This window comes from Hippoglossus stenolepis, chromosome 12 (assembly GCF_022539355.2).
Source record: "Hippoglossus stenolepis isolate QCI-W04-F060 chromosome 12, HSTE1.2, whole genome shotgun sequence".
NCBI lineage: Eukaryota > Metazoa > Chordata > Actinopteri > Pleuronectiformes > Pleuronectidae > Hippoglossus > Hippoglossus stenolepis.
In genome coordinates this window covers 23,053,555-23,077,459 of record NC_061494.1, presented here as the reverse complement: position 1 = coordinate 23,077,459, position 23,905 = coordinate 23,053,555, and the positions used below count along the sequence as shown (strand labels likewise).

At 43.3% G+C, this 23,905-nt stretch overlaps 1 protein-coding gene across 7 annotated transcripts in view; it reads right to left on the bottom strand.

Moving 5' to 3' along the window:
- Nucleotides 1-23,905, bottom strand: part of ehbp1 (EH domain binding protein 1) — a 126,406-nt gene that overhangs the window by 88,071 nt on the left and 14,430 nt on the right. For 6 of the 7 annotated variants that reach the window (XM_035172478.2, XM_035172479.2, XM_035172474.2 and 3 more), the window contains exons 5-8: nt 21,488-21,541; nt 3,940-4,121; nt 2,458-2,597; nt 629-745 (exon numbers count right to left, since the gene is read on the bottom strand). In XM_035172478.2, coding sequence (XP_035028369.2) covers nt 629-745; nt 2,458-2,597; nt 3,940-4,121; nt 21,488-21,541 — 493 coding nt within the window. The remainder of the gene's footprint in view (nt 1-628; nt 746-2,457; nt 2,598-3,939; nt 4,122-21,487; nt 21,542-23,905) is intronic. The other variant, XM_035172480.2, reaches the window with a different exon arrangement.

The window sequence follows — 23,905 nt, the reverse complement described above, 5'->3', positions numbered from 1 at the left end:
GAGACGTGAACCAGTGGGAAAGAAGCAGCCAGCCAGGGTCTGGGGTGCACGGGTCCGCAAGGGAGTCTCTCTGCCTTCACCGTTAAACTCTGTCTTAACTTTTTACTCCATCACACAAGCCCAGTCCAATTTAGCATTGGATTATATTAAAGTCTCACGGTGAGAATCCCACAGATCTTAGACTCACTGTTCCAACTCCAATTTGAAAATAATAAAGCAACCTGTCTTCGTGAAAAGATACATTTTTGTTGCGTCAGATTTTTTTCCTGGTTTGGTTCACTACCAATTGCAGCAAAAGAATGTTCACACCATCAAAAACACAAAGAATAGGAACCAAAAGGAAGTGTCCACAACACCTTGTACAAAACATCACGACATGAACCAAAAATAAACTGCAACACACCACATGACCACAACAACATCACAATATCAATGGCTAGGATGCTCTGAGATGGGGGGGGTGGGGGTAACTTAGGTCAAGGAGAAACAAAAAGAACTGGAGAAGGAACGATTAAGAAAAAATAATACATGGGAAACAATGAACTGTTGGGTGGAGATGACACGAAGGTCACAAGACGGAGGAAGAGTCAGAAAAAACGGAAATGGGGGAAGAAAGATGAAGAAAGACCTTGGGAGGAAGCGGCGGGCTTAGCGGCTGCTTTGCGAGCTCGCTTAAGGAAAGCAGCATCATCATCATCATCATCCCCATCTAAGCAGCTGAGGGCATTCAACTGGTTTACTATCTCTGTAAACGACAGGGCCGTACAGGAAGGGAGGAAGGAAGAATAGCAGTGAGACAAAATAACACACCCCATCGAGACACACACACACACACACACACACACACACACACACACACACACACACACACACACACACACACACAGCTTATATAGAGTTGAAAACAGTTTGTATACTTCGGTGTGGAACATAGATAATGCTTGTATTGGGTTGTCACTTATTATTTGAACAGCAATGACCCGTTTGATACACAATCTAGAAGTGCATCAGACCGTCAGAAGTAGTTTGCCTTGAGATCCAGCAGAGGGCGCTCACTATCAGCTTGGCCTCTTGACCTATGAGTCAAGTTAGTCGGTCTGGTTGTGTTGTTTTGCTAAACGGAGGACGCTAGCTAGCAAAGCTGAGCGGAGCTTCGCGACACAGTTTGCTTGAGAAGCGGTGTGTGGGGAAGTGTTGTGTGTTTTACACATGAGAGCTGAGTAACGAACAGAGACGAGGCTGATTCAATTTAATGTCTTGATAAATTCATTTGATTTTGGAACATACGTGTAATGATGGTATGATTGATGGTTTGTGTACAACTACACACACAAACACTGATATTTGTACCATATGTGCTGGACCAGTTTGATACCATGCACAAAAACAGGAAATACTTATTTTACACAGGTTAAGTCGCTGACTGGTTATCTCGTGAGTTGTACTAAAGAACACCCAACAACCACTAACATGATATCATAAAGACCCTGTACACACAACATATATGTACAACACATCCTTCTTAACTGCAAGACATTCTCTTTTTATTATTTACATATTTCACGTAGAAGATAAAAAGAGAATATGTGTTGGTGTGTGTTATTGCTGGGGAGGCTGCCTGGCTTGTTGAAGGTACGTCCAAGGGCGGAATATGATAGTAGGTAGTTTTGGCAGCTTGGCCGGTCTTTTGATTCACAGACACACACTAGTGCATCGCTGTAGGCACTCAATGCATATACATACAAATGAGACAAAGAGCAGAGACGTGAAGAGAGCGGAGAGGACGCATGAAGCTTAACATGAAGATATTGCGCTTTGAAAAGTTGGATTAAGCAAAGCAGGAAGCGGTGGGGCCCATACATTAAACTGTGGAATGAATCCTCAACATGCATGTATGTATGCAAGGTGGCAAGCCCCCGTCAGGCCGCCACACCAGCAACACAGGCAGAAGGATGAAGAGAGGAACAAGAGGTGATGAAGAACACACAGTCTGTGCAACAGAAGACAACCTTGAATTCTCACACATGCTCACACTCATGGAAGCATAAAGTTAGAATGAAAAAATATCGAGAGAAGCAAAGTTGATGCCTCACATGAAGCATTGGGTCATGGTTATTCTGGTCTGGTTGATTATTCAGGACGGAGAGAGAGAGAGACGTGCTTCCCAAAGTGAAGTTGTCAGTTTGGGAGAATTCAATAGGATTCTATCAGCATTGTAGCTGTCGAATTAGATTTTATAGCTCGACTCAGCAGCTATCAGCCAAAAGAGCTGGTAAAAGCAGCATTAAACTGAGCTGACACACAAAGAAAATGTTTACACACGGAAATATACACATTAAAAAGCAGTGACGTGGGTGAATTTCATCAACTTCAGCAGGTTTATCTTTGATCTTCCAAAACAATACGTCCGTGGCTGCATTAAAGAAACAAAAAGTGCTTTGTGTCCGTTTTTTTTACCTGTGATCTTCGCTGCCTTCTCCTCCTGGTTGACCCTGTTCTCCTCGTCCTCCTCGTTCTCCTCCTCAAAGTCGTCCAAGTTGCCGATATCTGCCTGTTTCATGCTCATCAGGCTGGCCAGGCTCTGCATGTCCTCGTCACTGGAGCACAAACACACAATTCACGCACACACAGACACACAGGTAGCACAGACAGTTGGAACATGTAAACAAACACATAATGGTTCAAAAAGCAAACCAACCCCAGGTCTACATAAGTTTATGATGATGATACGAACATAATAGTAGAGCACGACCAATTTAGTCTTTCATAGACGTGTGTTTACTTCACAGAATAAACAATATATGAAATTAGGTTTAATTTCCTATTATTACACATCAGGCATTAGAAACGTTTTCCTCCCGATATCAGCGTCAGTTCCCAAACATCTATGTCGGTCGGGCTCTTCATAATAGACTTGACAACTACGAGGGTGATGCAAAGGTATAAAGGGAATAATTAATGAATTCAAATGCATCATTTCATTTCTCCCTTCAGACCTCGACGTCTGCACCTTACTGTCATAAACACACTTTAACTTCACTCATATCTTTAACTGGTCTCTCATCCTCTCTCACCTCTACCCATCCTCCCTTTGTCTCTGTCGTCCCCCCCCACCGTCACTCTCGTCACACATGTATTAATTTCTACATTATTTCTAGTATTTTATGTTGCCTTGTGTACGCTTCCTCCCCCCAGTCCCTCGATACCACCGCTCCATCATAATCACTGTATCCTCCTTTCTGTTCTTTGTGTTTGGTGTTTCCCAAACCCACGGGCTCATTTGAACTGGTGTGATGGAGTTTGTTTGTGTGTGGCCGACATCATTCCCCGAAGGGTTAACAGGGGTTACGCGCCATCGACCCGCCATCCGCGCCGCAACAAAGGCCTCGCTGCTCTCTCTCTCTCTCTCCCAGTGTGTGTGTGTGTGTGTGTGTCTTTAAATGAAAGTTGCTGCTTTCAAATTAGAATGAATAACAAACGTCCTGATTGAGAGTGTGTGTCTGTGATATCAAAGACGACCATGAGAGAAAGAATAAAAAGCTGTAGTGAGAGTGTGTGTGCATTTGTAAATTACAATTAGAAATGTGTGCATGTACATTATGCCTGTTTATATATTCTTAAATTATTTGTATCATTGTAAAGTTCATGCAGTCAATACAATTCACTTTCAACCAAGGCAGGTTAACTTGGAGCTGAGGACATCAAGTCTGAGTTTGAAGAGACATGCAATCAAATCTTCAATAACATAATTATTCAAACATCTCTGGTTCGGGTGAGACTGCAGGTCACAAAACAAAGCCGGAGAGATTGTAGTTCTAAGGCGGATGTGTTCCACTGAAAGTCGAGTATTATTTTTAATAGAAGAATCAGAACCAGGATTCGCGAGGGACCTGAATCTTGTTGACACCCCGACTCCACTGAGAACAGACCAAGACTTACGTGGCCTTTCCCTCACGGAGGAAGATGCAGGAGAGGGAGAACTGCAGAGTGGCCGACACCACCTTCTTCGACAGAGGCTTGAACTTGAGTTTGACATCCGTCTGCGTGGGCATGGGGCTGGCGTACTGCTTCATGTTTATACTGCTGGTGGCCAAGGCCTTCCTCCGCCCTGAGGGAGACTCCTGCACAGGGAGAGAGAGACAAGAAGCACATTCAGGTGAATATGGGCTCGAATTGTTAAACTGACAGAACATTACACTGACACATGCAGGTGTCAAACAGAAAACCCAAGAGAAAAGAAGGGTTTTGTTTAAAATTAAGTTTAATATTTAATGTGAGGTAATTCTTCCAGACTTAATTGGTTTTTATTGAACTTCTTTTCACTGTTTTACATCCTCCTTTGGGAAACAGGTACTTAAGGTTCAGTACAGTGCAAATTAATTATCATTCTTTTCATCCCTTCTAATGACTGTGTTTACAACATGCAGATAAATAATAGTCAGTGTTGGTTGGTAAATTCCAAACAAGCTAAAAAACCAGTGCCCTCCTGCACTCATTGTGAATTTGGTTGTAAAAATCCCTCCTGATATTTCCTATTCCACGCTGAAGACATTTTTTCCTGCACTTTTCAGATATGTGCTCTGGGTCGGAGGGGAGAAGTCAAACTGGAATTCGGGAACACGCCACCGACCAGATGATAAGAAGTCATGGAGTCAGTGAAATGGCAAATGCAAAAAATGCAAACTGCTTGCCTGAGGACGGTGTGTGGAAAATATGAACTGCAGGGAAACTGTTGGATATGAAAAACCTAAAAACAGAAGTTGGGGGTGTTCCAGCCTTTTGTCTGCCACCCCTCTGCTGCCAGTCTTGTCTTGGAAGCCCCTCCCTGTCAGTGGATGGCAGACGGGTTCACCTCCGTGCTCTCCTGAAGCAACTTACATACTATGTTCTTCTCTTCTGTTTTATTTCTACGTCCATATTTTCCTTGTTTGTGATCATTTGCATGAGGAGACACCATATGGATATGGACGCAGCCATTGGTCCATGTTGCGTCCACTAACATGGAGGAGGCAGAGCTCTATGGGAGAAACTCAAAACTCATGCTCGTCTTTACATTTGCCTGATTCCTCTTGGTCTCTGCTTTTGTCTCTATTCTCACTGCTTGATTGTCTAAAAACAGCACATGTAACTGTAGATACACCTCCACAGACACACACACACACACACACACACAGACACACACTTCTGTTATTATACCACAGGAAAATACCTTCTTGTCTCAGCTGTGAATCGAGCCCCGAGGATCCACCCTCTCATGTGCACTATGCCGAACAAAGCAGAGCAGCTAGCTCTCTTTCACACAACACCAGTTTGAGAGCATATATACATACAGTGTACACACGCGCTCCGCCGTCTGTGGCAGATAAAGCGATACGAGCTCTTTACGTTGCCCGTTTCCTGATGTCTTCACACACACACACACGGGCACACAAACCTCAGAGGCTTTGGCTCAGTGGGGAAAACTCAATCTCAGCCTTATCACTGAGGACTGCAGGGTATTCTTTGTCACACACACATACACACATACACACACGCACACACACACACCACAGAAAGAGAGAGAGTTAGTATCAGTACAAAGTGGTAAAGCTATTGGTAATATTGTGAGAAACTATGTAAGCTCCGAATAGGAAATGGAACTCTATGGGTCAGCCATAGGAATACTGACACTGGGTGTAAGTGACCACTTATTGTAATTATTAAACACTATATGATGTTGAGTCTCACTAATTCCCTCCTAACAGTGTCCATGGGCCCTCTTGACATGCATCTCTGTAATTACTGCTGCTTTCTCATTGGCTGTCTTCAAGAAAGTAGTAAAAAAAAAAAAGAAGCACTAAAACAGTCAAACTTCCATTAACGTAAGATCTTAAAAACAAAGTGCATCCCTCCACCAACGCTTTATTTCACCAGGTGAAGCGTCGAAGATTGTGTAGTGTGAACCAGGCTTTAGGCAACAGGCCTCTTCCCTCACGAGTTTCTCTCCTGATGCATCTGGACAAACATAAAACAACATGGACAACATAAAACCTAAACCCACTCAGACAAACATCATCTCTTTCTCTAACTTTCACCCGTCCGTTTCTGTCCCGTCTTTCCATCCCTCTGCTGTACATCTTATCTAACCCCACTATCCTCCCATCTCTCTCCGTCTCTACCTCCTCGTCCCCATGTCGCTCCTTCCTCAGACCAATAATTAAATTAGATAAAATACAGAAGAATCCGACCGACCAACTGAGTAGCGAGGCCACTTGACATTTCGTGCCGACATCTGAACATAATGATGTATCATCGCCGCTGCCACCAACCTCTTCTTCTCAGCCCATTGCAAGAAGAAGAAGAAAAAACTCTCCCTCTCCACCTCTTATCTCTCTGCAGATTACACTCCAGCTATTATACTAAGCTAATAGCGCATGTAGATACTTTATGAATGAATTTGCCAAATGCACCAAACACTTAAGAAGAGGGGATTTAGCAAAAGGAGGATGGGGAGAAAAGGGGGTCTTGAAAAATAGGAAATACTTAAAGATATGCAAATACCCTGGCAAAAGAATGGAATAACCATTTCAACAGATTTGAGAAGGGGCAGCAAACAATGGAAATCTGCTCTATTTCCCCGGATGCTACTTGTCAATCAACGTGTGTGTGTGTGTGCATATGCATGTGTGTGTGTGTGTGTGTGTGTGTTTCTTTAGAGAACGTGGGGTGGGGGGGTGTAGTCAGGATTAGGGTGACTGGGAGGTTGTGACAATGTGTAAAATGAAAAGGAAGCACAATACAGAAGTTTAATTTATTACAGAAAGAAATGTGCTCTGAGCCCGGAGAACGACTAAATACCTGCGTGTGTGTGTGTGTCTGTGTGTGTCTGTGTGTGTGTGTGTGTGTGTGTGTGAATAGAGAGAGAGAGAGAGGGCAAAGGAGATATAGACAGAGGGCGGGAGGGGCAATGGCGATATACTGCCTCCTCGCTGCATCTCTGTACAACTGCAACAGTTAACTGTTACTTACAACTCACTCACACACGCAGGCCAACGTTTTACCAGATACATGTTAAGACTTATGCTCGGATTGTATTTGTCATAAATTAGGATGAACTTGGTCTTTTATTTTGTGTGAGACTACAGTGTGTGTGTGTTAGAGTACCCATCCTGCCCCTCTCTCCTGGTGCCAGCTGGCCCTGGATCAATTCACAGATGCTCCCCTGGTGGGGGGGCAGGGGTCAGGGCAAGAGGGGTGCCCGGGGGTCCTGCTGAATCCCTCTGCCCCAAAATGCCAATGGGACGGGCAGGAGGAAGGAGGGGGCGGGGGATCCTTTTGTCACCGAGAGATGGATTAATTAGACTGAGTGCTAAAAGAACCTGGCTTCTTTGTGTGGACCTGGTCTGTCTGATACACAGACACACTGCACACACACAGACACACACTACACACACACACAGTTGGGCAGTGATAGCACATGATGAACAAAAGGAATAAGAGCCCAATAGACACACACCAATCAGCTAATGGTTTTTTAACACAGGTCACCACTGTTAGTTTCTAATTTGAACAAACACAGTCGATGTTCGTTATTGATCCACATAATAGCAAATTTAATTAATACACCAACATTATTTATTCCTATGTTAACTCTGACTTCTCCTGCCGTTGTCAGCAGTAAGGTACAAGTGATTTTCCAGTGGTTGACGAGAGCAGTGATGTTTAGTGTGTTGTTGGGGAAGATGGAGGATAAAAACACGGCTTTAGCATCACAACCGTGACGATAAGTGATGAATCACTGGTTCCACAACAAGCAGATGAGTATCTGACTTAAGCCCGATGCTTCAAAACAAAACTGGAGGGAAACGGGACAAACTGAGGTCAGTTACACTCCGACGACAGAACATGTGAAGACTACACATCTCACAAGTCACATTCGCTGGCAAGTCTCTGTCTGTATGTGGCTCCCGTACCTTCCACCTGTTTGTGGAAGTGCAGAGTCAAAGTTGGTGCAAATCTGAATACTTGAAATGTTCAATATAAATAAAACTTTGAATAAACAGACGACCGGTGCTATGTAGCAGCAGCGGCTGGGAATCAACAATGTAAGTGACAGTCACAGCAACGACATCTGATTCGCCAGTCGGGGATTCAGCGTACTGGGATCACACGTCACTGAACTTTGAATTAACGGGTGAACGGCTCTTTGTGCAGCGACAGTGGAGCAGCGTCAGTGTTCTGCATTACATGTTTTAGAAAGCAAGCTGCAACCAGCTCTACCACAGGGCGAGCAAACAGCCCCGGTGCACTCGATTTGTTTAAATACTGCTCAATCGAGGCAGTTTGTGCTGATCAGCAGGCCGACAGAAGAGAAACAATGAATGTCCCTTTGAGTTTCTGGCTCATTCCACATCCTCCTGTTTTTCTTCCTGTGTGGAAATGTGTTAATTGAAAATGGTGAAACAAAAACCTCCCTCTCAAAGCGGATAAAAAAGGAACACAGAGGCTGCAGATATTCCAGTCCACACAAGAATGTACACAGGCCTTTTGTAATTTGCATTCGCACGGTTCAGGAAATAAAATAAAAGCCGAACTCAATTTACCCTATAGAATAAGCCTGAGGTTGCACCGATTAGCCCTGCGCCCTGACACCCAAAATCAGCTGGCTGTGGTTGAATTCAGCAGTCAGCAGATTGGAGGTTGGTAGGGGCACAGTGATATTCCTCTCGCCTCAAGGTCACAGTTATTGGAAATGGAGACATCCAATGTGCTCACATCTCTCTTTGAAACCACACACAATGGAGTGATTCCTCTGTGTCAATTTGGACTCCCCTGATAACTGATAAGACGAGCCTTTTTACATACCACCTATGAATACTGGACTATAGGTGTTATAGACGCACACACACACAGACACACACACACAGAGAGACACACACACACACACACACACGGAGATTAAGACCAATTTATTCATCTGCTATTATATGTGAGGATTTATTTTTTTCCCCGAGCTGTGTGTATGTGTCTGTATTTTAAAAGCAACAATGGACATAAAAAGGCATGAAATACTATCACTGCAGTTATGTGAATTACAATAACAATGGTCTTAATAATGGAATGAACTGTGCAAATGGTTTTCATGCGTACGACAACACACACACACACACACAGACACGCAAATAGAAAGTTAAAAAGAGGACAGAATTGCTCCTCACTAGAACCACCTTGTGGATCACACAGAACTCCCCTAACGAATGGAAACACCTTGCACTCTGAGCACCACTATGTTCATGAGGGAGGATGTGAACAACAAAAAGAGAGTTGATGGCAAAGTGGCTGAATGAAGTGCGTGAAACGAAAGCACTTGTATCCACTGGACTTTGAAACCATGGCTCCACAACACAAATCACAAATACACAGACTGGTGCAAACACATCTGGGATACTGGGAGCCTCATCTGTGCTCATTCAACAAGATCATATTCAGTCTATGTTTCTCACTTAATTGTGGATGGGGTCAGAATTTGACTGGTTTTTCTTTGGTCATATATTTGGATTAAAAGGTAGATTTATCAATCAAATTTTCAATTTAAACCTTAATGTCGTCAACATTTCAGGGGAATGCAATAGTAAATCTGCAACGTGTGTGTGTGTGTGTGTGTGTGTGTGTGTGTGTGTGTGTGTGTGTGTGTGTGTGTGTGTGTGTGTGTGTGTGTGTGTGTGTGTGTGTGTGTGTGTGTGTGTGCAGAGGAGAGAGGAGGGTTTAGGGCTACAGAGCAACAGAAAGACAGAGAGGAATGTGTTTAATGCAGGGTTGCTTCTGATGGCAACAGATGAAAGGAGGAGAGTCACAAACCAACCAGCCCTTAAAAATCCCTAATCCTAACTGAGAGAGCAGAGGCGGTTCGTTTGAGAGGAACCTATTGCAAGCCTGCAAAACACAGCGACACACACACACACACACACACACACACACACACCACACACACACACACACACACACACCAACACACACACACACACACACACACACACACACACACACACACACACACACCAACTGGATAATTGCAAAAAATTCAAAGGTTCAACAGCATTAGCAAAACTTCTGGCTGTATAAAAGCTATCATCTCTGCACCAAACAGCCAAAGCACCAGTCAGCAGACTGAAGAGCACCAAAATAAAAATCATGTGGTTCCCTGACCTCCCTGCTGACGTTAACTGTGACTTAAGTGTATGTTTTTACCGTGTGCTCTGTTTAATATGAATATTTCAGACAGAGATTAACCTGACAACAGACTGGGTTTTTACATTAAACCCATTATGCAATGAGACAACAGGAAAAACACCAGACAGATTTATGTGCACACAGATTGAGGCCTCAAAGGAGACATGAAACTTTATATTTTACCTTTGCAGAGGAAATTATGTTTTGTCACTCCTGCCCATTTGCCTGTTTGTTGGTCTGTTTGTCAGCAGCATTACACAAAAACTAATGAATAGGTCTCCATGAAACTTGGTGGAAGGATGGGTCATTGTGAGATAGGGCGTTGTTTACATTTTCACCAGTTTGTCAGGGAATAATTCATGAATCTTGATAAAAATAATTCAGGTGTGAGCAATTTTGTGCAGCTTGATTGACTTTAAGGGGACTTTGAAGGCCTGAGATCTACTGAGCACCACCATTATAAAAACCTCTTCAGGATGAATAAGCTGGAAGAAAGAAATACTGTTAGTTTATATTTTGGGTCAATTGTTTAATCAGTAATTTTTTTAAATAGTGAAAGAAGCCTGAGGAAGCCCAAGGTTTTGTGTTTTTGTTTGATAAGTGACAATTAAATGATCACAATTGTTGTCCATTCCCTGTGGAACAATGAATCAGGTGATCATTTTAACACAATAACAATTCCACTGAGATCTGCCATTTTCTAATCAGCCCCATCAATCAAAATTATTAATAATTCATAACCAGTGAAAATGCTGAGATGGACACCAAACTAAGTATCTAATGTCCTCTCCGTCTCCCATCATTTCTGTCCCTCCCACCCTGCCTCCCTCTCTTTCGTCTTATCAGTGTGTCCAGGGTGCCCTCCTCTCTTCAACTCTCCGGATCTTTCTTTTGGGTGGCCCTCAGTGCCCCCACACACACCACACACACACACACACACACACACACACACACTCAGACCCAGAGCATGCACTTCAGAGAGGGGGCTAATGGGAAAATAAATTACCAGCAGGCAAAAGCCCTGGCTCTGCACTTCTGCTGGAGAAAGAGAAAGGGACATGGAGGGGGGGGCTTGGAAAGTAGGGGGTGGTCAAGAGAGTGGAAAGAGAGAAGGGTAGGGAAGACAGAAATGAAAGACAGAGAGGTGGACGGCAGAGAGACTGATAGAAAGAGAAGTCATGAGAAGGGGAAAGGATGGAGAAAATGAGGGAGAGGGGGCGATGGAAAGAGAAAGAGAGAATCACGAGGGGGGGGAGGAAAACATGGAGCGAGAGATAGGTCCACGGGATTATAGCTGGAGTTCATCCTGGTCTATGAAGTGCCTGCTCATCACTTTTCCTGCCATTTCACCGTCTCTGGCCATCGTTAAGGCCTAAAATGGCCAATAACATCACCACACCCCCACAGAGCCAATACCCTGCTCCTCTATCTGGGATTGATTACTCCCTCTGTAGGAGGCAGCCGCTCAGATACCAGGACGACAGATTCATCCCGGTCGGCGGCCATCAGTGCAGGAATGTGTGCGAGCGTCCGAATCTCTGGCCCACATATAAAGTTTGACAGGATTGACAGACATGAAAAGGGGGTGGATTAGTGTGTCTGTGTGTGTGTGTGTGTGTGTGTGTGTGTAACTGAGGAGATGACCACCCAAGCTTTCACCTCATTATAACGTACAAACTTGCCCACCAGACAAAGCACAACTGATAAATTGCAGACATCTCATTCGAGTTTCCTGTCGATCTCTGAGCCTTGAAATCTCGACGACCATTCATCGAATCAGCTTCGAGCTCGGTAAGTGTATTGTTCAGGGTCCAAGGAAGTGCAGTGATATATTTATATTTATAAACCTTTGTGTAGAAACTGGGACTCGTCAATGCAAGTGAGAGAACGGCAACTACAGCCGATTGTCCAGTTCAGGGTTCTGCGCACTGAGCCGAGCTTTACTGAACTTTGAATAAACAGGTGAAGAGCTTTATAGTCTAAGTAGATAGGTGCAGGACCAGAAGTCTTTCTGCAGGCAAGCTTCACTGACTTGAGTTTGATCCTTGAACAGCGGCGTGATGCGTGTTTTTGTCCGATAGAAGTCCAGACATGCCGCCACATTCTGGACCATCTGGAAGTGTCCTGCTTTAACGTCACTACTGGGGAGGATGTTAAGAAGCTCAGAGGTTTGGTTGATCAAATTCCCGACAACATCACCGGCCTGGATCCTTTATATCTCAGAGACATCACGTGACGATTTCCAGGTAAAGACGACATACGGGATTTATTGTGTGGAATCGGAATCTCCATATCCACTCGATTCTCACTTTGAGGATCTGTTTGTTTTAGCCGTTTAAAGAAGGCTGCTGAGATCTGACGGAGGTATGATAGGGCCCTAATCCAGAGCAAAGCTGATTTGCTGGGGGGTTAAGATGGCCTGTGACAAGAAACAATTGCCCCAAGTGAGAGTCTGTCTCTCTCCCACCCTGCTCCATGACAAAGGTGTACTCTCCATGCTAAGTGACAAATCTGGGGAGACAAAGAGCATTAGCAGGGTGATGCTCTGCTTCAGTGCCTCTGATTGTGGCCAACTCAAAGAGAATCTAATATGGATTTTAAAAAAGGAGAGGGAGAGATTAGAATGAAAGAGAAACAATGAACACCTTCTACCAAGGGGGAATTAGTGGAGGGATTGGATAAGGAGCTGGTGTGCCTTGGTGTGTGTGCATGTATGTGTGTGCATGTGTGTGCATGGGTGAGTGCTTGTTCTTTGAAATTCCTTTTTGCCCCAATGCGAGAACAATAGGGTTTTCCCAATTCTGCTGATGTGCATTCTGTTTATGTGCATTTATATGTGGGACACACAAACAATTTCCCTGTCATCTCTAGATATGGACCTCGAGCCATGTAGTCAATGATCTTTGACTTAGGAACTGAAACTAACTTATAACAACTAGACTTGACTTGTGTACTTATATTATCCAAAATGTTTCTGACGATGCTCAGACCCATTGAAATCCCAAATTTATTCCAGGTAATGATACTTTTCATTAAGGTCATATTGTTGTCGTCTAATAAAACAAGGCTTAAAAAGACTTGAAGTAGAGGAGCAACAGGGTTGGACATTATTATTATTATACTATAAAGGCAACCATCTTTTACTGAATTTATAACAAGTGACATATCCGATATTATCACCAGTCTCACATCGAGAATGTGTCCTTCACTAGCATCTCCTCAACACCCATGGGTGCATTGCGAGTACAGATTTATATCCCAAACAGAGACAGAGACATGCTTGGGGATCAGTCTAACTGTCAGTGGCTGGCTTAGCACTGGCATCAGAGCACATCACAAGACCCTATTCATTGCCACTTAGCAGAACAGTCGCCTCAATTCACCAGAAACTGTGTGTGTGTGTGTTTGTGTGTGTATGTGTGTGCGCGTGTGTGTTCCCACCCTAAAATGCTATTACACAAACACACGTACTCACAATGAGCGGATCTTGAGGAGATAATGTCAAAGGAGTCACCCTACACACAAGTTTAACCCAAGTTCATCACATGTGCCTCCATGCATGTAGACACATCTCCTATCACCACCACCCACCCACCACCCACACGTGCATCTTCCAGGGAAACGACCGGCCCACGCAGGCCCAGCGGGTCAAGCTTGTGGATAAACAGGGGGATTTGACGGGGCCTGTGTTTTGCGGGCCACAGAGGCCTGTCTCCATCGCGAGCAGCCATCTTAAGTCGCACAGAGGAAAAATAAATAACCGAGAGACGGAGATAATAACTGATAATAACTGTCCAATCGGGCGTCGCGTCGCACCAGAGCTGCCTGACCACCCGTCATTTCCAGGTAACACATGAGACCAAAAACAAAAGTGAGACGAGGACAGAGAGCAGAAAGTCAGATTAGAGCGGATCGGGGGAGAAGGGCAGGTGACGGGATGTGTAGCCATGGAGTGATAGAGGGTGACCTCAGAGATGACTGATAACAGAGGGTGTGGCCGACTATCACGTACGAGTGAGAGCCTCCGAGTGGATTTCAGTACTGCAGCTCAGATATGGAAAGTGAAAAACATCGTGGGAAAGAAACATGTCAACAAACTTCATTAAAGATGGTGTGATAAGTTTAAGAGTAAACAAGTCGTGTCTGATAAGACTTTGACTTCAGAGTTCTATAACCGGTATCTTATAATGTAATATTGAAAAGCACAATTATGACAGTATCTCACATTACAAATGACACATTTTGTGTCTACTGTATATTTACCAGTGGTAAAATGTTTAGCCAAAATAATGGTGTGAATGAGGACACTGATCCACAATCATAACATCAACATCTCTCTCTCTCACACACACACACACACACACACACACACACACACACACACACACACACACACACACACACACACACACACACACACACACACACACACACACACACACACACACACACACACACACACACACACACACACACAGTTGGCTCGTTGTGGTGTGAAGGCCACACAGGTGGAAAGACGGATGTTTCCCAGGTGACACATGTGTTTTGATGTTTATTTTGGGGGTCAAACGTCACACTGTATGAGGCAAAACAAAAACCAGCTTGGGCTGCTGCTGTGTGTGTGTGTGTGTGTGTGTGTGTGTGTGACAGAGTGTGTCTTTGTGTGAGATTATATAGTGTATGTGTACACACACGCTGTGAGTCTGCATGTGTATATGAAAGACAGACACTGTGTGAATGAGAGGATGTACATGTGTAGATATGACTCTGTGTGTATGTCTGTGTTTGTGTGTTTGCTGCGGTGTCTGGTGACATCTGCCATGTTGTTGGCCGGGAGCGGAGCGCAGCGGGCTGCAGGAGCCTCAGACTGAGGAGATGAAAGCCGAGGTCACAACCTGAACCAGTGGGACAAGACACACTCGCTCACACGACACACAAACACAAAGTCACAAATGCAAATGGGAAGACATGCACACGGACTCACAAAGAACGTACTGTCTTGTGTGCACAACATGGCACACACACACACACAGAGCATGCGGGGGAGCACATGAGAACATAAGGACGAAGGATAAACAGTGAAGCTGACAGAACAATACGAGGAGACACTAAATATAAATCTACTCACAAACACAGAGCGAGAGAGAGAGAGAGAGAGAGGGAAGAGAGTAAGAAAAAGATGACATAAGCAAAGAAGCAAAGCCCCCACATCGTCAGGGGGAACAGTTTAATCAGTTTAATTAACCAACATGCATGTAAGCAAAAATACACACACACACACACAAAGATAGTAGATATGGCGTCTGCCTGGCTGTGCCGACACTGTACAGAGCTGAAGGTGCGTGTGTGCACGTATGTTCTAGAAGAGATGAAGTACATGAAGCGATATATTATGGTGTTTAAAGGATGTATTTTAATATATGAGTTTTCTGCTGTTTTGATTTTAGAAAATAATATAAAATGCCCAAAGAGTATATTTCCCATTGCTTTAGTAACATGTTCAAATTCAGTTTTTTCAATATATATCCAAATATATTGAACCTAAAAAGGAAAGATGCCACCCACACTTGCTCAGACACACAAAATTCAAATGTGACACCTGCACAGAGACATAGTGACACGCACACCTCATGGTGGTGGTGGCAGTAAGTCAGCAGACCAGCCATGTGACGGGGCGGTGTGGTGTGGATTAGGGGCCAGTAAAGCCTATTAGGGCGACAGGAGGGACCACCCGGCCTCCGCTGCCACCCTCAAGCCACACACGCACAGACACACACAGCACATAACACTAGACACACATCTCCCCAGACAGTTTCTCACAAAGACACAAACACACAGCCACAGAGATACTGACACAGAAGCATTGCATGTTGGCTGCATACTGGCAGGAAATGGCAGCATTTAGAGTTGTGATAGTAATGGCTCTGTGTGTGTGTGTGTGTGTGTGTGTGTGTGTGTGTGTGTGTGTGTGTGTGTGTGTGTGTGTGTGTGTGTGTGTGTGTGTGTGTGTGTGTGTGCCCACTTAGGGAGGGGTCCAGGCATGGTGGGTAATCACCAGCATCTGTTGCCTCTCCTCAGGGCGATTAATTAGATTAAATTAATTTGAAAAGCGTGTGTGAATGTGTGATCCCATTCTAGGAGTACACCCCCCCCCCTGCTTTTCAACAGTAAGACACACACACAGACAGACGCACACACACACACACACAATAATTTACCTCCTACCAAATTTTAAGTATAAATTAAATTATTGAAGTTATAACTTACATTTTATAGACCAGTTATTAATTTCTAGTTATTTAGAATCAGCATTACAAACACACACACACAGCTCGAGCAGACGCACACCCTCTTCTACCAGACACAATGCACGACGCTTTCCGACTTCTCCAAACTATTGAAGAAATGGGAAAACGAGCAAAAGGTGAAAACTTTAGAGACACACGCGTGCACACGAGCGCAAATTAATCCCAATTTGTGGGCCTCGGCACGGGGGAAACTTTTGGGATTTCATACTTCATACCAGCTTTTGTCACCTTTGCGTGAATAGCTGAGGGCTGAAATAATTGTGTTTTTCTTCCCCGAGGCCCAGTCAGCGCTCACAAGCCACTGGCCTACGTAATGTGTTCCAGACGGAGGAGGGAGGGGGCGTACACACTCCACGGCTATGGGTTCAATAAAGAGAGCGGGGGTGTGTGTTTGTGTCTCCCAGTGTGTGTGTGTGTGTGTGTATAAAGGTGATGGGTTGGACTGTGCGTGTGTGTGAGTGGTTGGTGTCATGGTTTTTCAGATTGTGCAGTGAGACGAGTGTGTGTGTGTGCGTCTCTGTCAGTATGTGACATTGTGCGACTGTATGACTGTGGCTAAGTGGGAGGTATGTGGTGTGGAAATGGCCTTAATGGAGTTGGAGCTGGTCCACAATAGACAGGACATCAGCTCAGAGACGAGAGTGTGAGAGAGAAAGAAACAGGGTGAAAAAGAGATAGAGGAGGAGAAAGAAAGCAGCAACAATATGGCAGAAACATCCTCAGGGTCCAAGATGACAACACCTCTACAGGCACAGAAGTAACATATTGCTCCCTACACTCTTCATTTGGATGTTTAAATATTATATTTAAGTAAAACTAAACAAACAAGGCCTTGTCAACACCACTGTGGATATTTTCTGTCCATACGTCATCTGTTTTATTAATTTTTTTTAAATCCACACGAATCCCATCTCTGTCCAGGCGAGAACACAAAAATGAGTACAAATGCTCATACAAGCATGCCGGGCCAGTAGGTGGCGATAACATCTAAAAATCAATGATGTGTCAAATAGCAGAGAAAATGCTGTGGTCCAAGTAATAGTGGGCGAGGCGGACGCCTGAGAACGTCGGTAATGTGGTTGCAATGATGCTTAATTTAGCGACAAACTTGTAATTAGACCTAGCAGTGCTAACCAAACACAGAAACCGGGATGAAGCTGCTGCAGTTGTTGTTGTTGTTGTTGTTGTTTCCGGCACATGCTCGTTACACAAAGCAACAATGAGAGCTTCTGAAAGTCTGCACTTTGAGTTTGAGCCTCACGTCCACACGCAAACGTTTTTACAATTTCCTTCCAGAGGAAAAATGTTGGTTTGCAAAACAGCCTCATTAATGTGGACAGGGCGTTGTTTGTTCTTTATGTTTCCTTGGTTCAGTGACTGTGAAGTATTAGAAGAGGGGGTTTAAAGGCCCCCTGTACTTAAAGTGGCTATTTCAAAAATCGATATTTAAAATGTGGCGACCTGCAGCAGACAGTCAAACAGTGGGAGCTGTGACTCTGCAGAGCAGACGTGGAAATTCTCTCTCTCCCGGGTGACATTGATGTAATGTGACTGTAAAAAGGTGAAGTTGGAGGGAGAGAGGAACAGAGTGAGTGGGTCTCCGAGTGTGTGTGTGTATCACTGTTTATTCAATGTGTTCAGACATAAGAGCTTCTCACTTTAAATACTGCGGCCCTGTGTGTGCACGTGTGTGTTATTTAAATCCTCCCATGAAGCTTTGATGCAGAAGGAAGTTGGTCTACCATCTCCAGCTTTGGTTGATATGCAAACACAAAGAGAATACACATAGGCATGACTCTATATAGACACGTTACACACACACACCCCCCTTCATGCACACACACACACAAAATAACCTGTAAGCACAATGCCGTCAAATATAGCCGTGCAATCTTTTGACTCTCAATTTGCCCACCTTTTTGATAATACGCACCTATTTGAAAAGGGGTGAAAGGCAAGGGTAGCATGCAATTTAGAGATACTACTGTATAGCCATTTTACGCCTTCCACCTCTCCCTCCCTCTCTCTCTCTCCCTCCCTCTCTCCCTCACTTTCTCCTCTTTGCTCTCTCCCTCTCTTGCCATCTTTTGATTATGCGATTTGCCTTGGCAGACGAACAAATAGAGGAGAGAAAAAGGTAGTGTTTGACACTGCCATTTTCAATGACAAAATACAATCTATCCAGGGCCAGTAATTCGACGGGGAGGGATTAGCCTAGTGCGAGGTTGGGCCCCCAGATTAAGACGAAGCCACAGCGCAGGGATCTTGAATTTCATCATCTCCGGCGCTCGGGCACAATGGCGTATTCTTCCCCTTTCTCCTCCGCCGTCTGATGAGGGGTCAGGAGAGCTCACCTCTCCTCTTCTTCTGTTCTTCCTCCTCAGAGCAGCACTCACCGCTGCATTCATTCACCTCTCCTGACTTTATATTAGCTTAGATACCTGAAGGACGGGGGTGGCGTGGGGGGGGATCTGAGCTCTTTACATGCACACACACAGGCCGAATACACACACTGTTTAATATGTGTGGACAACTTCACACCTTCCATCCCACAAACATCAACACAGACATACAAAAGATACCTTTCCTCTTGATTCACACACAGTCAAACACACAGCTGACATAAGGAAGTGATCCAATGAATTAAGAAGAGAGTATCACAAAAGGGGTTCCCACAGATCTTAGGGTAGACTGCCCTCTTGTGGATGGTTTAGTTAGAGCCTTGATTTTTGCCCATCTGCTCAGTTAATCGTGAGAAATCGCAATTAAAAGATTATTAAGTCTTTCCAATTAAAAGACAGACTTGGGTTTTGACTTGTGAAGGATGATATATCTCTACAAACCTACTTTCCTGTGTATTTCTGTTCATACGTCTCAGTCACTCACTACAATGCAGTGATAGTATTCAACAGCATCAAAAACACCAGGTCAACAAGGTGCATGTCCATATCTTGATGTGTTAAGGAAAATATTCTCTTTCTATACATTTCTTTATTTTGTTTTATCTTCCATTATTCAGTCTGTTTTCTCTTTCTAAGGAGTGTTTAGTATTTAGTGAACATTAGATATTTAGCAGACAAAGAAACATTCCATGGACTGCTCGATTACCATAGTGGCAATAAACGTGTGATGCTAGGATGATTTGTAAGAGTTTTAAAACTTTAAAAAAAGCATCTTCACAATATTAAAAGAAAAAAGGCTTCAACTATAAAGTCAGACTTTGATTTAAAGCAAAACTGTGTAACTTGTACTGGGCGACAGCGCCCTCTGCAGCCACACGTGGTGTTTAATTGTTTGGCTCCGTGTCTGAGCTTTTAAGTGGTTTTTCCTGTAAAGAGCAAACAGTCTATCAATGTGTTGAGTGGAGCTGTGACTGTGTCTCACTGAGCTAAACACAACTAAATGGAGGATGTTACCCATGATCCTCTGCTTCCTGAACCAGGAGAGCTGCTGCTGTGACAAACCAACCAAACTCTGTTTAGAGTTCTTCATATTTTAAAGGTTTCCTGCTGAATATCGGAGACAAACGCTAACATTTGAGCGTGTGAATGTACGAGGCTGCCGTCTCCCTCTCCTCCCTCCTTTCTACCTTGTTCTATGCTCTCCATTCCTGCTTTGATCTTTGTCATTAGTCAGGTATGCAGAGACACAGGCAAACCCGCAAACTTGTCTTTTTCTCTCTGCTTCTCGCCTCCGTTTCGCTCTCTCCCACGCTCCAGCCACAGAGCACCGGCTGACCTGCTTGTCTTCTCAGCTTTTTATCAAAGACAAAAATGTTGAGCAGTTTCTTCCGTCGTTCCTTTGAGCTTGAGATGTACAGAAAGTGACAGAGTCAAAGAGCTCAGTTCCCCCACGCTCTTTAAAAGCGGGCTGAGAAGTCAAAGAGGTCTGTCGTCGTTGATTACTAATGATGAGCTCAGCTCTTGTTCACAAATTTACAAATATCAGTGTTCATAAGCCAACATTTATTTGCTCATCTTAGTCAGTCAGTCTTGAAATTGTCCTAATTGCTTAAATATAAATGAATTCATGCTGATTGTTTTCACTTTGACATAAGAGAAAACTCTAAGTTTCCTTAAGATGCAGTAAATCTGCAAGATAAGAGATCATTTCTAAAAACTCCATAAAATGATTATATGACAGCAAAACACAATCACAGCAGGAATCACATAGACACATTTTGTCAACACGTGTAAAGGCTTGAATTTCCTTGAAATCAAGGTTGAGATAAGTTTCCATCCAAGTAAACACCTTTAACTTAATTTTTTACTTAAGGCTGTAACAAGAAAATCTCAAAATGTAATTACAACGGCCCAATTTGTTCAACATGTCGGCGTTATTTAAATTAACCATGCAGAAGATATCAATCAAACAATTATTAAAAACACAGAAAATCCCTTCTGAGCAGCACATGTTCACTCCCTCATTCTGATTCATCAGCTTCTCACTTCACCACGAATGGAAGCGAGTTGCAGTCGACTCATATTTAAACTTGTGCTGTTCCTGTTGCTTCAAACAGGAAAGTGAACGTTTTACCACAAACTAAGAAAACGGTAAGAGAATCTCTCTGGGAATGACAAATGGGCAAAGAAAAATAAATGGGGGCGGCTGAGAGTCAACACCTTTAAATTTAACCTGAGAACCTGTATTCACACAGAGAAGCATGTGATTGCATAATCTGACCACAAGGTGGCAGAATCTGCACATGTAACATAAAAGGGGTTTACATCAGTAGCAGCATTTTCTGTTTCTGTGTTGTTTTGATTAAAGTTGTAATCACAGTCATTGTAAATGAGCCTTATGACTATAATCATAAACTTATCATATAGTAATAATAATTTAGTACATTAAAAATAACAAAAACAGAACTTCTGTGCAGTAACAGACACAAAGAGAGACAGAGTGTCAACGCACTAACAAAGACAGAAAGCAAAGGGACCAGAGAATAAAAGATATAATCTATTACTCACGTTTTCAATGACAAACGTCCACTCTTTGTCTTCAAACTCCTCTGCATGTGGGTCCTGCAGGGACAACATACACAGACATGATTAAGAACATGCATGTATCGTACATCAGAGCAGACAGAAGCGTTAACACATTTGTCTGGTCGACACTTTACGATTAAATTGTTAAAACAAATTCTTTCTTTAGATACAGTAATGTTATGTTGTTGGTACAATGTCAATATCACCATCAACAGATTATTTCAATCGACTATTTGTGCTTGTGAACTGCATCATGCATGAAAAACACTTTATCAGTCAATACATTAAACCAGTGCACTCATAGATACACACTAAAGCACTCACTCACTGTACAATCATACAAACATGCACGTCGCACTGTGGAAGCAACTGAAGACAACAAGTAACTGACTTGTCAATGGGAAGATAAAATGAAATGTTAATTAAGTTATTTATGGAGCAATAACGCCGAAGGAGGAGGAAGCTTCTTCAATTGGCTGCATTTGTCTAATTATCATTATCACAAACTGATAACTTTGAGATGAACCATCAAAATAAGCCATTTCTAATAGTATGCGATAAGACAAAATGATTTAGCGATAAAATCTCATTGAATAGAACCGGTGGAGCTCCAGTGTGTCTAACACATGCACTGATGCGTCTCAGTCTCACTGCACTTGTGACACACCCCAGTAAATCAATATTCCTGCAGTCTGGCAGAGACACACTCACACACACACACACACTGCAGGTCACATAGCTGCATCATCCTCTCACATCTTAAATGCCACATTATTATTTTACAACCACATGACGACTTCTCAAATCTCAGCTTGTTCTCGAAGCTGTTATCTGCAGTGTTTTTGTGCTTTAGAGCTGCAACATCTCGAGAGAGTATTGCTGTTAATATGCTTTAACAGTGATAAAGATCTTCACTGATTAAATACTAATTATTGTACTTGTGCGAGCAAACATTTCGCTCTTCTACTGGTTTGGAAAAAACGCATGATGTAAAAATTCCCAGGCTAAGTGCCAGATGTGTTCAGGACTGGATGCTACTTAGTGCCCACTCGGCTTCCTGCACATCGTCTCTGCTAGAATCAATTCTGTCTACACAATGAGCCGTCCAAGCACTAAGTTACTTCTTAATTCAAGTTCTCTTCTTCCCGTCCACAAACTTCTGCCGAGGCTTTCTGCTGCTGTGAATCTCCCTGAGGTGCAGGCTGGAATATTGCTGAGCTCGGCCGTTTTCACTGCAGAGCTTCGGGCCAGATGGAGCTGGGAGTATCTTTAAATCACCGTTAGCGTTAACCTTCTGTCGGCTGCAGAAATATCTCGGTAATAGAGTCTGACAGATTTAGACCGGCGTTAAGGAATATTTTTCATATTAAAAGAGGTTCTCCAACAATTTATTGATGCTCTTCCATAAATTAGAGGGTCTCATGAAAAAAATAGTTTAAATTGTTGCAGTGGAGTTTGGGATTTCTGTAGTTTTTGTCATTGGTATGGTGCAAGCTCCAAAAAGTCATAAACTTCCCATAACGCAACCATTAGGGATACAAATACATTATACAGCGATTTTACAATATTTTAATTACTGTCTATTAATAAAACTTGTGGAGTATCCCTTTAAAAACTTAACAAATGACTCCAGTGAGAGATGACACTCAGCTTTGCACTTTAATGTGATCATTACCTCCTTGCTTTGGTTTAATCACTTTTCACCTCCCATAAGACTCTGTGATAAAATATGTAATAAGCTACGTCCCTGCAGATATTTCTCACTTTGTGGAGCCAGAAGTACAAGAAGTGCAAATATAAAACTCAGGTATCTGCTAACAAACTAACTAACTGCTGTGACATTCTCTTGTTAATGTGTTTCTAAAGAGGCAAGTATTTGCTTTAAGAACATGATAAGCTATCAGAGCAGTTTTCCTCCTGTAGTCAGGACTCCCTCTTTGATATTCACATTACATTAACCTTGAAATTAACTCTTTAATTCTCACTTTGGTGCAGTGGGGGAAAAACAAACAGTCTTATTGACGTCAGGGGTAATGATATTTATTGTGTGGCTTCGTCCAGCAGCGGTGATGGAGCGAGTTGTGCAGTCGGTGGCTTTGCTCTGGGTCTCATCACAAAAACAGCTTTATTACTTCCTCTGGGACGGGAAGTGGAAGTGGGCTGAGAATAAAGACACATGGACATGTACAGTGTGGCCTGGAAAACTGAGCCAGTTTGCATGTAAGCTGAACTTTTCCATGTATATATTGTAACTAGCAGACTTCACAGCATGTTTCTACAAAGGAGATCATTTCAGTTTCAGATTTCTCTTCTTGTCCTTGTGTGTGAGTGTACTTAAGGCAGTACGAGTACATTCCGTGCCCGATTAGAACAAAGCAGAAGCAGGTATGGAAGTGCATG